At 42.7% G+C, this 14,130-nt stretch overlaps 1 protein-coding gene across 6 annotated transcripts in view; it reads right to left on the bottom strand.

The window, feature by feature from the left end:
- The window catches only part of PSEN1 (presenilin 1), a 99,554-nt gene that overhangs the window by 40,560 nt on the left and 44,864 nt on the right, over nt 1-14,130 (bottom strand). For all 6 annotated transcript variants that reach the window (XM_033953104.1, XM_033953109.1, XM_033953106.1 and 3 more), the window contains 3 exons: nt 5,341-5,482; nt 2,857-2,924; nt 986-1,206 (listed from right to left, as the gene is read on the bottom strand). In XM_033953104.1, coding sequence (XP_033808995.1) covers nt 986-1,206; nt 2,857-2,924; nt 5,341-5,482 — 431 coding nt within the window. The remainder of the gene's footprint in view (nt 1-985; nt 1,207-2,856; nt 2,925-5,340; nt 5,483-14,130) is intronic.

Raw genomic sequence — 14,130 nt, 5'->3', positions numbered from 1 at the left:
CTGCGGCTGTGGTTTTGTGAAGAGAAATGCGGCAGGGAGGAGGGACTTGGCCAGAGAAGGTAAACACCTGTGGGAGGAAGGTATGAACTTGGGACACAGAACAGAAGGAGCAAAGGATGACGAGGGGCACATTGGGCCACGGAGAGGAAGAAAAGGGTCACATTGGAACTCAAACTTCGGACAAAGGAAGGAAGGAGAAAGGGGGGGTGCATGAACTTGGGACACAAAATGGAGGAAGGGGAGCATGAACTTGGGAAATAGGATGGAAGAATAGAGGGAGTCAGGGAAAGAAATGCTGAGGTAGAGGAAGGAATAGAAAGGAAGAATTGTTGGGCAAGGTGTCTGAGTGAGAGGGAAAGAGATGGTGCACATGGGGAAATGAAGAAAGAGGAGAATTGTTGGGCATAGGGAGGGAGAGAAATATTGGACATAGTGGTGGGAGGTACAGATGTGAGAGATGGGAGGGAGAAGTGGGATGGATGAAGAACTAAAGTGTAAACCTCCTATCTTTTCTTTCTATTTAACCTACAGTACTTTATTTTGAGGACTGTTTCTTTAATGTTTAATGTTCTTTAATGTTTTTATAGACTGTGTTCTGTATAGATCCGAGTTACATACAAATTCAACTTAAAAACAGAACTTGTTCTTAAGCTGGGGGCCACCTGTATTGTAAATATAACCAGCTAGCTCACAAGTACATAGATTAGGGATGTGCAGTTGCTTTAAATAGTGGAAATGAAAACCATCTATCATTTTCTAATGAAAACAACAGTTGTACTACATTTCATCCAGCATAAATAACGCACCTTATTTGTGGAGTGCAACCAAGTTGTGAAGAAAGTGCACCATTAATAAAAGTGCCCCCCCAAAAGAAAATTTTTAAAAAATGTAATTAAAAAGGCTAAAAAGAAAATTAAATGTTTTCTGTGCACACCCCTACTTGTGACCAGACATCTAATATATCCATCATACTCTATGGTCTTACCATATACTGAAATTACACCCAGAATGAGCCAAGCAGTCCACTCAGGCAGGTATTTAATGAAGACCAAAGCCATCAGGGCACTGATCATGATGAGATATGCTTGCTGCAAGCGGAGAGGGCCTTTCCAGTGAATGCAAATCATTCCCACCACACCAAAGTTCCAGATTATCAGCGCAAGTGTGATGTAGTCCATGGCAACATTATACGTCTTGAACACTTCACTGAGAGGATAAAATGGTATGCACATTAGATAATTATAGAGATTTACAGATATAGACCTACCCTCAAAGCAATTGTATTTGGGATCTTCACAATTATTATTATTATTTTTTTTTTACTATCTGCAAACCATTTCTCCATTCTCTCTTCAAGCCTAATATCAGTCTGATGTATCTTGGATTAACATCTCTTTCTGCATACCATTGTATCTAAGGAACCTCCTTGCCAGGAACTTGAACATTTCATACCTAGATATGGTTGAGGGGAAAGATGCCCTCCAAACTAGAGAATGACACAGTGGCAAAATTCATCACTGTTCTCTTCCCCACAGATAACAGAGAGAAACCATCTTCATGTCATTCTTTAAGGAGAGGGAAGAATCAGAATATGAATGAGCACAACCACTGACCCTCAAGCCTTGCATTGAAGAACGCTGGTGTAGAAAGACTGAGGTTGAAATAGACACTAAAAAAAATTATCCTTGGGGACGGTGATGTATTTTGTCACCGTGTCATTCTCTACTCCAAACCTCCATGTATATCCTTGGGTGCTTTTATTTTCAACTTCCAAGGTTCTGCAGGTGTAAAAGTTCATCACTGCCCTTTGAGACTGACTGTCACGAAACACCACATGAACAGCATCTGACTCCACCTGACAGCTCAGGGTTAAGCACACTATTCCACTTGGGCTAATTAATGACTCATGGGAACCTGGATTCATTAAAGCTGATAATCTGTATGTGACTTTCAGTGTTGCAATTTTTAAGTAAGAATTGAAAGCAATAAAAAATTTTCCTTCAAATTCAGGTTATGAGTTGAGGTTATAAGAACCCAGACCTCAACTTGTTTCTTTTTGCTGGTGCTGTCCACGATCTGTTCATAATGGGTTGTAATATCTATGGGATTGTTGTAGTGTGAGGAAGAGAAAGGGTGCTAGCACCTTATGCTATGTATAATGATTCTATACATTTTACTGCGGTATTGAATTAGGTTTTCTTATTGCTTAATAAAGAGTTTAAATTTTTTTTTCCTTCAAATAGATTTTTGGTGTAGTAATTTTCTGTTGCCCATTTGGTCTACAGCTCAATCAGAATGAGTCTCTACCAAGCTGCAGCACCATAGACCTTCAATCCCTGCTAGCCAGCAGAGGGGAAGGACACTTCCCTGCTTTAAAGTTCCCTTTCCTTCCCTCTCTTCTAGCTCAACCACTGCAATGAAGAATTTTGTCATTTTCCCCATTAATTACCACTCAAGACTATACGAGTAGCATAACTTGAATAAAATCATTTAGTCCAATTGTTCTCAAACTTGTCCTGGGCATAGCCTCCAAGCTGGTCAGGTTTTCAGGATATCCACAATGAAAATGCTTCTGAGACTACATGCTTACTATCTCGAATATAGGCAAAATCTCTCTCATGCATATTTCATTAGGAATATCTTGAAAACCCAACTAGCTGGTGGTCCCCAAGGACAGGTTTTCTCTGCTTTAGTCCACTTTCTCTGTTCTTTCATTAAGAAATTATTCATTCATTGTTCCAGACTTTTTAAAAAACATGAACTCCTTCAGGTATTGCAGTGCAGAAAAGCTGCACATAGCCAGGAAGGACAGCTGAACAGATGCATTATAGTAACCGCAAGTTTTTGCTGACTTACCCCAAGTAGATGAAAGAGAAAAAGAAAAGCAGAAGAAGAGAGGAAACAATCAGCCAACCATGGATCACCTGTAAAAAAGAGATATCAACTCACATTCCTTAAGAAAGGCCTGATCTTCACTGCTTTTAGTCCATTACAAAGCCCTAACTGAAAAGATGTACAAAACAAGCACATTATGATCTTTTTATAGGTTAAGCTATTTTTTTTATAATTCTTTATTGATTTTCCATACTTCAAAAGTGCAATACATGAATATATAACACATAAAACATCAATTTAAGCACATCCACTTACAATTATATATATAACCACTCATTTTCTCCGCCCCCCCCCGCACTCAATGATTATACAATAAAACATAGCAACATTTATTTGCCTAGTAACCTTACTCATCATATTAATATCATCTTCCCACCGTTCCTCCCATCCCAAGTGTAACTACTCTAGGGTCAAATTAGGACAGAAATATTCCCACCCCACCCTATTTTGGATGTGTATGAAAGTAAACAAAACCTGACTTAATCAGAGACCTGCTATAGAGAAGTAAATTACGATGCCAAATGCCGCCCCTTGGTACTTCTCCCAAACCCTGGAAAAAGGACAAGTTAAACACTATGTAGAATGACAATGATTATTCCATGAACTGCCCTTTGTGATATCACAGTTAACATGGACAAGAAAACCCAGCATGAGATAACAGAGAAACATACACAGAAAATAAGAGAAGATAAGGACCACAAGTTCTACGACGACAGAAAGATTAGGTTCTTACCTTTCTAATTTTCTTTCTTGTAAATCCACACTCTATTCCTGGACAAGTGGGTTATGCATCCTATCTTGCAAGATCTCTTGTAGGAAGCTTCATTTACATATTTATGGTTTATGTGAAGTGGAGTTATTTTATCTATGAATCTCAACTTGAGGGTTTTCTCCCCTTCATATTCACATTTGTGTGGATGTAGTATGGCTAGTCCTTTTCCTGGGATCTGCAGGATTTGAAGGAGCCTCCCAGGTTAAATGTTGCATCAGGGAGTGCTAGGGAGGTAAAATTCCTAGATAACATAAATGACTGCTTCTTGGAGCAACTGGTCCAGGAACCAAGAAAAGAGCTATTTTAGATTAGGTCCTTGGTGGAATGCAGGACATAGTACTGAAGGTAACTGTGTTGGGTCCACTAGGAAACAGTGATTATAATGTGATTAAATTTGAGCCGATAACAGGAGTGATGTTGTAAAAAAAATAAACTATAAAGGCATTTAATTTTTGAAAGGGCAACTATGATAAAATGAGTAAAATGGTTAAAAAGAAGCTAAAAGGATCAGTTGCAAAGGTCAAGACTGTAAACCAGGAATGGATATTATTTAAAAATAAAAGAAACAAAACAAAAGTCCAACAGGACAAAAACACACAAGAAACAATGGGAACGGACAATGAACACTCCACGTAGGATCACTGATGTAAAAGAGTCTTGTTTATTCCAATAAAAGGACATATATAAACTGTGGAGTAGAACGGGTACAAGTGGATTGACCCCCCCCCAAGCCTAATCTCTGACACCTATTTCATTAGAACTTTTACACAACGTTCTGTACCTCCTGTCAAGCACTCCAAAAGTTAACAAGAATAACTTTATGAAGGAGAACCTGTAACTACATGTTTCACAGCTTTTTGATTAAGACATGTTCATTTTTCCCATCATCCATAACCATTCATCTATTGCAACAGCATCAGGGGTGGGGTGGGATGGGCTTGAGCCGCCAGACCCACGAACGAGGGGTATGGGCTGGAGCCAGACCCATGAGCGAGGGGGATGGGCTGGAGCTGCCAGACCCATGAGTGGAAAGGGATGGAGAAGCATGCTGGGAAGCTGTGTTTGTGGGGGAGTTCCCCACAGGATCAAAGCCTTTTACTGGTCCTGTGGAAAGGTAAAAGGTTTTGTTCACGCACCAGCAGTACATATAATCAAATTTTTGCTCTTTCCTGCTCTTCAAGATTCATAGAGAACTAGCTCTGTTAACTCCATGGTACCGATGAAGATGAAGGCTATAATGTCTGGTATCAATGAAGATAAATGATATTCTAGACATTATACTATCCAAAAAACTCATCTCCTGAATGGATCTACTTTGTTGGGAATTTTGAGAGTGGGTTGGGTGGGAGGGAGGGGTGAGATTAGGGGTGTTAGATTTATAGATTTTGAATTGAAAATGGCTAAATTGAGATTGGGGATTTTTGTTTTAAGTTTTGTCTTACTTTTGTATTGTACATATTAGCTTTCTAATAAAAGCATTATAAAAAGAACTAGCTCAGATCAAGATGATCACTCCATGAGAAAAATTATATCATACCTCAACAATGCCTTTTAGTCTGTGTGGCAAGCACATGCTTTATAATTACCATCAGCTACAATTTGAATCTGCTCTGACTCGAGTGCAGGTGGTGCTGAAGGAATATGAACACCCTGGAGATATTTCCACTTCTTACCTTATAACACCGGTACTTGTACAGCACAACTAGCAGGATGGTCATCACTATGATAACACTTATCATGATGGCAGCATTTAAGATGGAATTGAGTGCTCTCTGCCCCACAGTTTCAGTATCTTCTGTGAAAGGAGTATAGATTCTAAAAAGAAATAAACATTCTGAATTAAAAGGACCGATCTTTAGTTCTGGCCTTTCAAGTGCCACACAAGAGGCATATAATTTGAGAAATTTGGAAATGTACAACAAATAGATGTAAAGGATTATGCTGGAAGAAGAAATTAGGGCTTACCTGCTAATTTTCTGTCTTTTAGTCCCTCCAGACCAGCACAGACGGATGGGTTTACACTCCTCTACCAGCAGGTGGAGACTGAGAACACACTGAATTCTATCAGCAGTACAAGTGGGGTATGCAGTCCCTCTTAGAATTCGTCAAGCAGGAACTTCAAATTAATGCAATTTTTTCTTTGTAAAACACAACTGATGGAGAAGGATCAGAATAGACAACCAAAACAGCCCCCACAGTTCAACAGCTAATCCAGATGAACCAGATGCCGCTGCTCCACAATATCTATTTACAACCCCCAGAAAAAAGGAAAGTACAAAAGTACAAAATCGTCATTTAGTATTCCCAAGAAAAAAAAAAACAGACTCTCTGCATCATCAAGGAAAAACACTGGGTGGGTTCTGTGCCGGTCTGTAGGGACTAAAAGAAAGAAAATTAACAGGTAAGCCCTAATTTCTCCTTCTTTAGCATCCATCCAGACCGGCACATACAGATAGGACTTACCAAAGCAGTATCCATCATGGATGGGACCCCCAAAACGCCGCCACAAGAACTCACTTGTCCAAAACAGTTTCCCAGTATAAACCAGAGAACAAATTCATATCAAGTTTATATTGAATTACCAGACCTCAAATACCCTTTCTCAAGGCTAATTCCACACAGGGTCAAGTGGTGTCCTGGGTGGGGAGTTCTCCTGTGCCCTCGGTGGATATCTGTGAGGCTGCAGTTTGGTTTTTTCTGCATTCTTTTGTGTGTCACTATTGGATGGATGTTCAGGCATGTTGGGACACTGTTTTGATAAACCAAATAGAATTGAAGAAAATAGAAATTTGTTCAAAACAAAAAACTAGTATAAACCAGAGAACAAATTCATATCAAGTTTATATTGAATTACCAGACCTCAAATACCCAAGGCACTTCTTAAAGAATCTTTCATGCCCTTACTGGGGTGGTATATTCATCATAGGTTTGGTGCAGTAATAGAAGGAGGCATAGCCTGATGAAACTGAGTGTGAAACGGTTGGGCAGCCGTCGGGCACAAAAGATAAGTGCTTTCCTTCCTCTAGCACTTTATGCACTTTATATTTATTGGAATCAATATTAAATATATTTAAAAATATTCACAGCACAAGTCACTTTACCAAGACCAATGATGAATATACCACCCCAGTAAGGACATGAAAGATTATTTAAGTAGTGCCTTGGGTATTTGAGGTCTGGTAATTCACTGAGAAAGTTGGAGATTGTTAGAGTGCCAATAATAGGGAATGGTCAAGATTCAAATGAATCAAGTACCAATTCTTAGTTTTCTTAGTATTTTATGTTAGTTGATATAGTAGTACGGCTCCCCAGTTTTGTGGGCTTGAAAAGGAATTTTTGTGTTATATGTATAATCAATGTAAATCTTTGTGTAAGAATCCTTCTTCTTTGGTATCATTTGATATTAAAAATTGTTAAATTTGTATAAATAAAAAAAAAAAAAAGGAGCAGACCCCACTGGCTCACCAAGCTGTAGTCAATGCCCACAGGCAAAGCATACAGCTGAGGCACCTCTAAATAAAAATTGGGAGGGGGGAGGGAATGCCTCCACAATGCAACTCCCCCAAGGTTCAAAGGGCCCTCTGTGGGACCCGAGCTCAATCTGGGCAATAAAAGGCTACTGCCTATCCTCTCTAACAGTTCCTAAGGCAAGGCCTAGAAAACAGAACAGAACTGCACAGACTTACCACCTCTACTTGCTGGAGACTGAGAACAGGCTGATTCTAAGAGGGACTGCACAGCCCACTTGTACTGCTGATAAAATTCAATATGTTCTCAGTCTCCACCTGCTGGTAGAGGAGTGTAAACCCATCCGTCTGTGCCAGTCTGGAGGAATGCTAAAGAATGACACTGGGGCAGGGGGGAGATGAAAATACTCACTAGCTAAATACCTCTAGATATACAACCAACTATGTGGCTTTGGAATTTTGTAGGACACTGGCTAGGAATAGTCAGTTTAAATCAGTGGTCTCAAACTCGCCAGGTACTATTTTGAGGCCCTCAGTATGTTTATCATAATCACAAAAGTAAAATAAAACAGTTTCTTGATCATATGTCTCTTTAGCTATAAATTACAATATTACCGTATTTTCACGCATATAACGCGCGCGTTATACGCGTTTTTACCTACCGCGCATACCCCTCGCGCGTTATATGCGTGAGCGCGGTATACGAAAGTTTTAAAACATAGTTCCCACCCCGCCCGACGCCCGATTCACCCCCCCAGCAGGACCACTCGCACCCCCACCCCGAACGACCACTCGCACGCGCTCCCACCCGCACCCGCATCCACGATCGGAGCAAGAGGGAGCCCAAGCCCTCTTGCCCGGCCGACTCCCCGACGTCCGATACATCCCCCCCCCCCGGCAGGACCACTCGCACCCCCACCCCGAAGGACCGCCGACTTCCCGACAATATCGGGCCAGAAGGGAGCCCAAACCCTCCTGGCCACGGCGACCCCCTAACCCCACCCCGCACTACATTACGGGCAGGAGGGATCCCAGGCCCTCCTGCCCTCGACGCAAACCCCCCTCCCCCCCAACGACCGTCCCCCCCCCCAAGAACCTCCGACCGCCCCCCAGCCGACCCGCGACCCCCCTGGCCGACCCCTACGACCCCCCCCACCCCCCTTCCCCGTACCTTTGGAAGTTGGCCGGACAGACGGGAGCCAAACCCGCCTGTCCGGCAGGCAGCCAACGAAGGAATGAGGCCGGATTGGCCCATCCGTCCTAAAGCTCCGCCTACTGGTGGGGCCTAAGGCGCGTGGGCCAATCAGAATAGGCCCTGGAGCCTTAGGTCCCACCTGGGGGCGCGGCCTGAGGCACATGGTCGGGTTGGGCCCATGTGCCTCAGGCCGCGCCCCCAGGTGGGACCTAAGGCTCCAGGGCCTATTCTGATTGGCCCACGCGCCTTAGGCCCCACCAGTAGGCGGAGCTTTAGGACGGATGGGCCAATCCGGCCTCATTCCTTCGTTGGCTGCCTGCCGGACAGGCGGGTTTGGCTCCCGTCTGTCCGGCCAACTACCAAAGGTACGGGGAAGGGGGGTGGGGGGTCGTGGGGGTCGCCAGGGGGGTCGCGGGTCGGCTGGGGGGGCGGTCGGAGGTTCTTGGGGGGGGCGGTCGTTGGGGGGGAGGGGGGTTTGCGTCGAGGGCAGGAGGGCCTGGGATCCCTCCTGCCCGTAATGTAGTGCGGGGTGGGGTTAGGGGGTCGCCGTGGCCAGGAGGGTTTGGGCTCCCTTCTGGCCCAACTACCAAAGGTACGGGGAAGGGGGGGTGGGGGCGTCGTGGGGGTCGCCAGGGGGGTCGCGGGTCGGCTGGGGGGGCGGTCGTTGGGGGGGAGGGGGGTTTGCGTCGAGGGCAGGAGGGCCTGGGATCCCTCCTGCCCGTAATGTAGTGCGGGGTGGGGGTAGGGGGTCGCCCTGGCCAGGAGGGTTTGGGCTCCCTCCTGGCCCGATATTGTCGGGGAGTCGGCGGTCCTTCGGGGTGGGGGTGCGAATGGTCCTGCCGGGGGGGGGGGGGAGATGAATCGGACGTCGGGGGGGGTGAACGGAGAGTCGGGACAGCGCACGGAGAGGCGGGGCAGTGCACGGAAGTCAGGGGGGGGTGAACGGAGAGTCGGGACAGCGCACGGAGAGGCGGGGCAGTGCACGGAAGTCAGGGGGGGTGAACGGAGAGGCGGGACAGCGCACGGAAAGTCGGGGCAGTGCACGGAAGTCAGGGGGGGTGAACGGAGAGTCGGGACAGCGCACGGAGAGGCGGGGCAGTGCACGGAAGTCAGGGGGGTGAACGGAGAGTCGGGCAGCATGCGCGGTATAATCGTGAGCGCGTTATACCAAAGTTTTTGTGCTTATCATCGTGATTTCTGCGCGCTATACACGTGTGCGCGTTTTATACGGGTGCGTGTTATTTGCGTGAAAATACGGTATTATAAAGACTTAGCCAAAAGGAAAGATTTTTAAACTATAAAGAGTTTTACCTCATGCAAAGTTGTCATTTCTTTAATAAGACATTAACTATTTTTTCTGCAGCCCTCCAAGTACCTACAAATCCAAAATGTGGCCCTACAAAGGATTTGAGTTTGAGACCACTGGTTTAAATGGAATAGTTGTGTTACTTGTATCAAATCTAAATTTAGGAACAGGTGAGCTGAAATAAAATTTGTATAACTGGGATGGAAAAAAAACTTTCTGCTTGTACCCTCAGGAAGTGCTGCAGCACACTGTCTACTCTTGCTTCTAACACCTATCAGTAAAGGGCTGAGGAAGAGCGAGGGGAGGGGGTAGTTATTTTGTCCATTCCAAAGTAAAATGTCAACATGCAAAGAATCAAGAGAGTTCTGAGAAAATGGCAGAAATACCACAGCCCCATCTATTCTTTTTTGGCGACTGCTTAAAGGCAAAACGGACAACTGGAACACTCTAAAACAGAGTAATTGGTGACTCAGCTTCTGAGGAAAAGCTGAGAAAGTCCCTGATGCCCGGTATATTCAATAAGTGAAACTCCACCACCTATATTTCAGTGACAGGTAATCAGACAGTCCAATAATTGTCAAAGAACTTATCTTGTGGCCTACAGTGGCGTGTTCTGGCATAGGCTCCCGCCCCAACTGACGATGGCCAAAGCGTTTTGCTTTCAAGTGCTTTACTCTCCTTTCCCTTAGGCAGCCATGAGGCGATTACCTATCACTGATATCACAAAGTGGAGATATTCTGTTACTAACTGTCACTAACAGTGAGTATGGTGCCAGTGGACTAGGAATTTTGCCACTAACAAATGTAAACCATCATTAACAGTGAGTGAATTTGCACCAGTATAAGAATTAACACCAACTTCAACACTAGTTTTAAAGAGGGTTTTGTGCTGATGATATTATTTACCCTCTCTAGTTAATGGTCAGACATTCCAAAAACAAATGTATTAAGAATGCCCGGAGAGATTTTACACTTGATACATTGTCTTCCTTCTCACAATTCCAACATTTCCCCTCTTATCCTAGAAATGTATGCTCGGTGTAAAATCCGAAATTGCATTTCCTTAAGTTCCACCAAACAGACCAAGGCATGGACATTAACAAAAAGTTCCAAAAACTGTGGGCGGGTGTAATCTGTCCCTAAATCCTGTTGCCAGAAATTTAATAGCCTATCCATAGGTTACATGCTACTAGCAATTTTTATATTTTATACCATGTGGATAGCTTGTTTAGAATGGGAGGAATTCTTATTAACTGGATATCTAAAGTCCCCAACAACCAAGAGTGCCCCCATCGCTTCTTCAAGGATTGATAATAGTGCCGAGCCTGTAAATATGCCAAAAAATTATTATTGGGGAGTGCTCACTTAATCTGTACTTGTATCACATCTATGGTATGGCTGCACCTTAAATACTGTGTGCAATTTTGGTCACATTAAAAAAAAAAAAAAAAAAAAAAAGATAGCAGAATTAGAAAAGATACAGAGAAGGGCGACAAAAATGATAAAAGTGATGGGACAGCTGGAACGGCTGAAGGGTGCTATGATAGAAGTCTATAAAATACTGAATGGAGTAGAAAGGGTAGATGTGAATCGCTTGCTTTTCTTTCCAAAAATACTATGACTAGGGGACATGCAATGAAGCTACTAAATAGTAGATTTTTAAAACAAAGCAGAGAAAGTATTCCTTCATACAACGTGTAATTAAACTCTGGACTTTGTTGCTGGAAAATATAGCGAAATCAGTTAGCTTAGCAGGGTTTAAAAAAGGTTTGGATATTTCCTAAAAGAGAAGTTCATAGGCCATTATTGAGAAGGCTTAGGGAAATTCACTGTTTATTCCTAGGATAAGCAGCATAAAATCTGTTTTACTACTCAGGATCTAGCTAGGTACTTGGGACCTGTTGGAAATAGGATACTGGATTGATGGACCTTCGATCTGTCCCAGTACGGCACTAATAAGGACTTAGCAATTTGTGGGGAGTTGAGCACCCCCAATCATTTTTAAAAGCAGTCCCCTTGGTATATAGGGGGGGGAGATAGGTAATTTGATGTATTGAAGCTGTTGATTCTTACTAAAACAGATTTGAACATAAAAGCAGTCTCCTATGGTTCAAAGGCTGTGCACAATTTACAACATTCATTGGAAACAAAAAAAAGTTTCCAATCAAAAATGACAGAAAAATTTCTAGATGCCCACTCCTAATAAGGGTTTGCCAGGTCACATTAGAAAAAGTGATTTCTTATTGGATACAACACATAGGAGAATATAAAATTCTAACAGAGAAAAATCCTGGTATATTTTAAATTGAGACATAAATCTTGCTTTCGGAGTCTCCCAGCCCAGCTTGTGAGCAGCTGAAGCATGTATGTGAAGAGGTCTGGGGAAACTATTACTTTCACACTATATCCTGCGCATGCTTAGAAGATTCTTCGGGCAGATATGTTTATTTAAAGATCTACTTTCAAAAGTTTAATTGGGCTTAAACATATAGCTTAAGGATTGGGATGTTTTAACTAATTTGAGCATGTAAAATGTGAGCATAGGAAGCAGCTTCACCTGTGAGGACTGCGAAGATCTGCAAAGTGAATAAACACGCTCGAGAAAAAGGCCACAACATGGCAAATGAGGTTCAACGTGGATAAGTGTAAGGTGATGCATGTCGGTAACAAAAATCTTATACACAAATACAGGATGTCTGGGGCGGTACTTGGAGAGAACCCCCAGGAGAGAGAGACTTGGAAGTACCAGTCGACAAGTTGATGAAGCCGACCGCGCAATGCGTGGCGGTGGCGAAAATGCTACAGAATGCTAGGAATGATTAAGAAGGGGATCATGAACAGATCGGAGAAGGTTATCATGCCGCTGTACCAGGCCATGGTACACCCTCACCTGGAATACTGCGTCACCTGGAATACTGGTCGCCGTACATGAAGAAGGACACAGTACTACTCGAAAGGGTCCAGAGAAGAGCGACTAAAATGGTAAAAGAGCTAGAGGAGTTGCCTCACAGCGAGAGATTAGAGAAACTGGGCCTCTTCTTCCTTGAAAAGAGGAGAGTGAGAGGGGACATGATCGAAACATTCAAAATAATGATGGGAATAGACTTAGTAGATAAAGACAGGTTGTTCACCCTCTCCAAGGTAGGGAGAACGAGAGGGCACTCTCTTAAGTTAAAACGGGATAGATTCCGTACAAACGTAAGGAAGTTCTTCTTCACCCAGAGAGTAGTAGAAAACTTGAATGCTCTTCTGGAGGCTGTTATAGGGGAAAACACCCTCCAGGGATTCAAGACAAAGTTAGACAAGTTCCTGCTGAACCAGAACGTATGCAGGTAAGGCTAGTCTCAGTTAGGGCACTGGTCTCTGACCTAAGGGCTGCCGTGTGAGCGGACTGCTGGGCACGATGGTCTGACCCAGCAGCGGCAATTCTTATGTTCTTATGAGTGTTTATCTTATTATTTCTAGGAACAATTAACTGTGTAGTAGTTGAGCAGACTGAATAGGCTGTATGGTCTTTATCTGCCATCATTTTCTGTTTCTCTGTTAAAGATATTTTGGAACTAACAAATATGCTTTTTTACAAATATTTTGTAATAACAGTATTTCTTAGGTCAGGTCTCAAAATAGCTTGGATTTCTTTTATTACGTATCGCATCAATTATGTCACTCAACCTACATCTCAAATGCAGTTAAGCTGCACCAGAAACAGAATTTATATCTGTTTATCATCTGTGGAACTATCTTCATTTTGAAATAAAGTTTGAATCAAACTAATTTATCATCATTTTGCTAAAATGTTAATCTAGTCACAGAAGTGTTCAAATGGTGCCATTTACCGTACTAGTACTACAAAAAACACACAAACCCAAAAACACACTTTTTAAGGATTTCTGGTCTGGTTTTATGTAATTGGGTCTACTGAAATAGTGTTTCATGAGGACCCATTTAAGCTAGGAGATGTAAGGAGAGAGATTTTACATTTGAGGGTTTTTTGTACACTATATTGTGAAGGTATATTGAGGTTAGATAGGAGTCATTTTAAAGGGGGGGAGAAATAGGGAGAAGATGGGGAAAGGTATTGAATTAATGTTTTTATTAATGGTTTTAATCATTTTTTTAAATATTTTCAATCACTTTGGTTTATAGGGTATGATAGTATATAATATTTAATAAATAAACTCAGTTCTCTGGATCTTTAAATACATGTAAAACTATGTCATACCACATAAGAGATAAGAGAATTAAGTTTCAGACCTGGCAGCTATTCTCAGATATTTTACTTATGTGTAGAACAGTGGTCTCAAACTCAAACCTTTTGCAGGGCCACATTTTCAATTTGTAGGTACTAGAAGGGCCTCAGAAAAAAATAGTTAATGTCTTATTAAAGAAATGACAATTTTGCACGAGGTAAAACTCTTTATAGTTTATAAATCTTTCCTTTTGGCTAGGTCTTAATAATAATATTGTCATTTATAGCTAAAGAGACATATGATCA

Source organism: Geotrypetes seraphini, chromosome 7 (genome assembly GCF_902459505.1).
Source record: "Geotrypetes seraphini chromosome 7, aGeoSer1.1, whole genome shotgun sequence".
In the NCBI taxonomy this organism is placed as follows: Eukaryota; Metazoa; Chordata; class Amphibia; order Gymnophiona; family Dermophiidae; genus Geotrypetes; species Geotrypetes seraphini.
The sequence above is the reverse complement of the archived record's forward strand: the minus strand, read 5'-3'. Positions and strand labels throughout refer to the sequence as shown.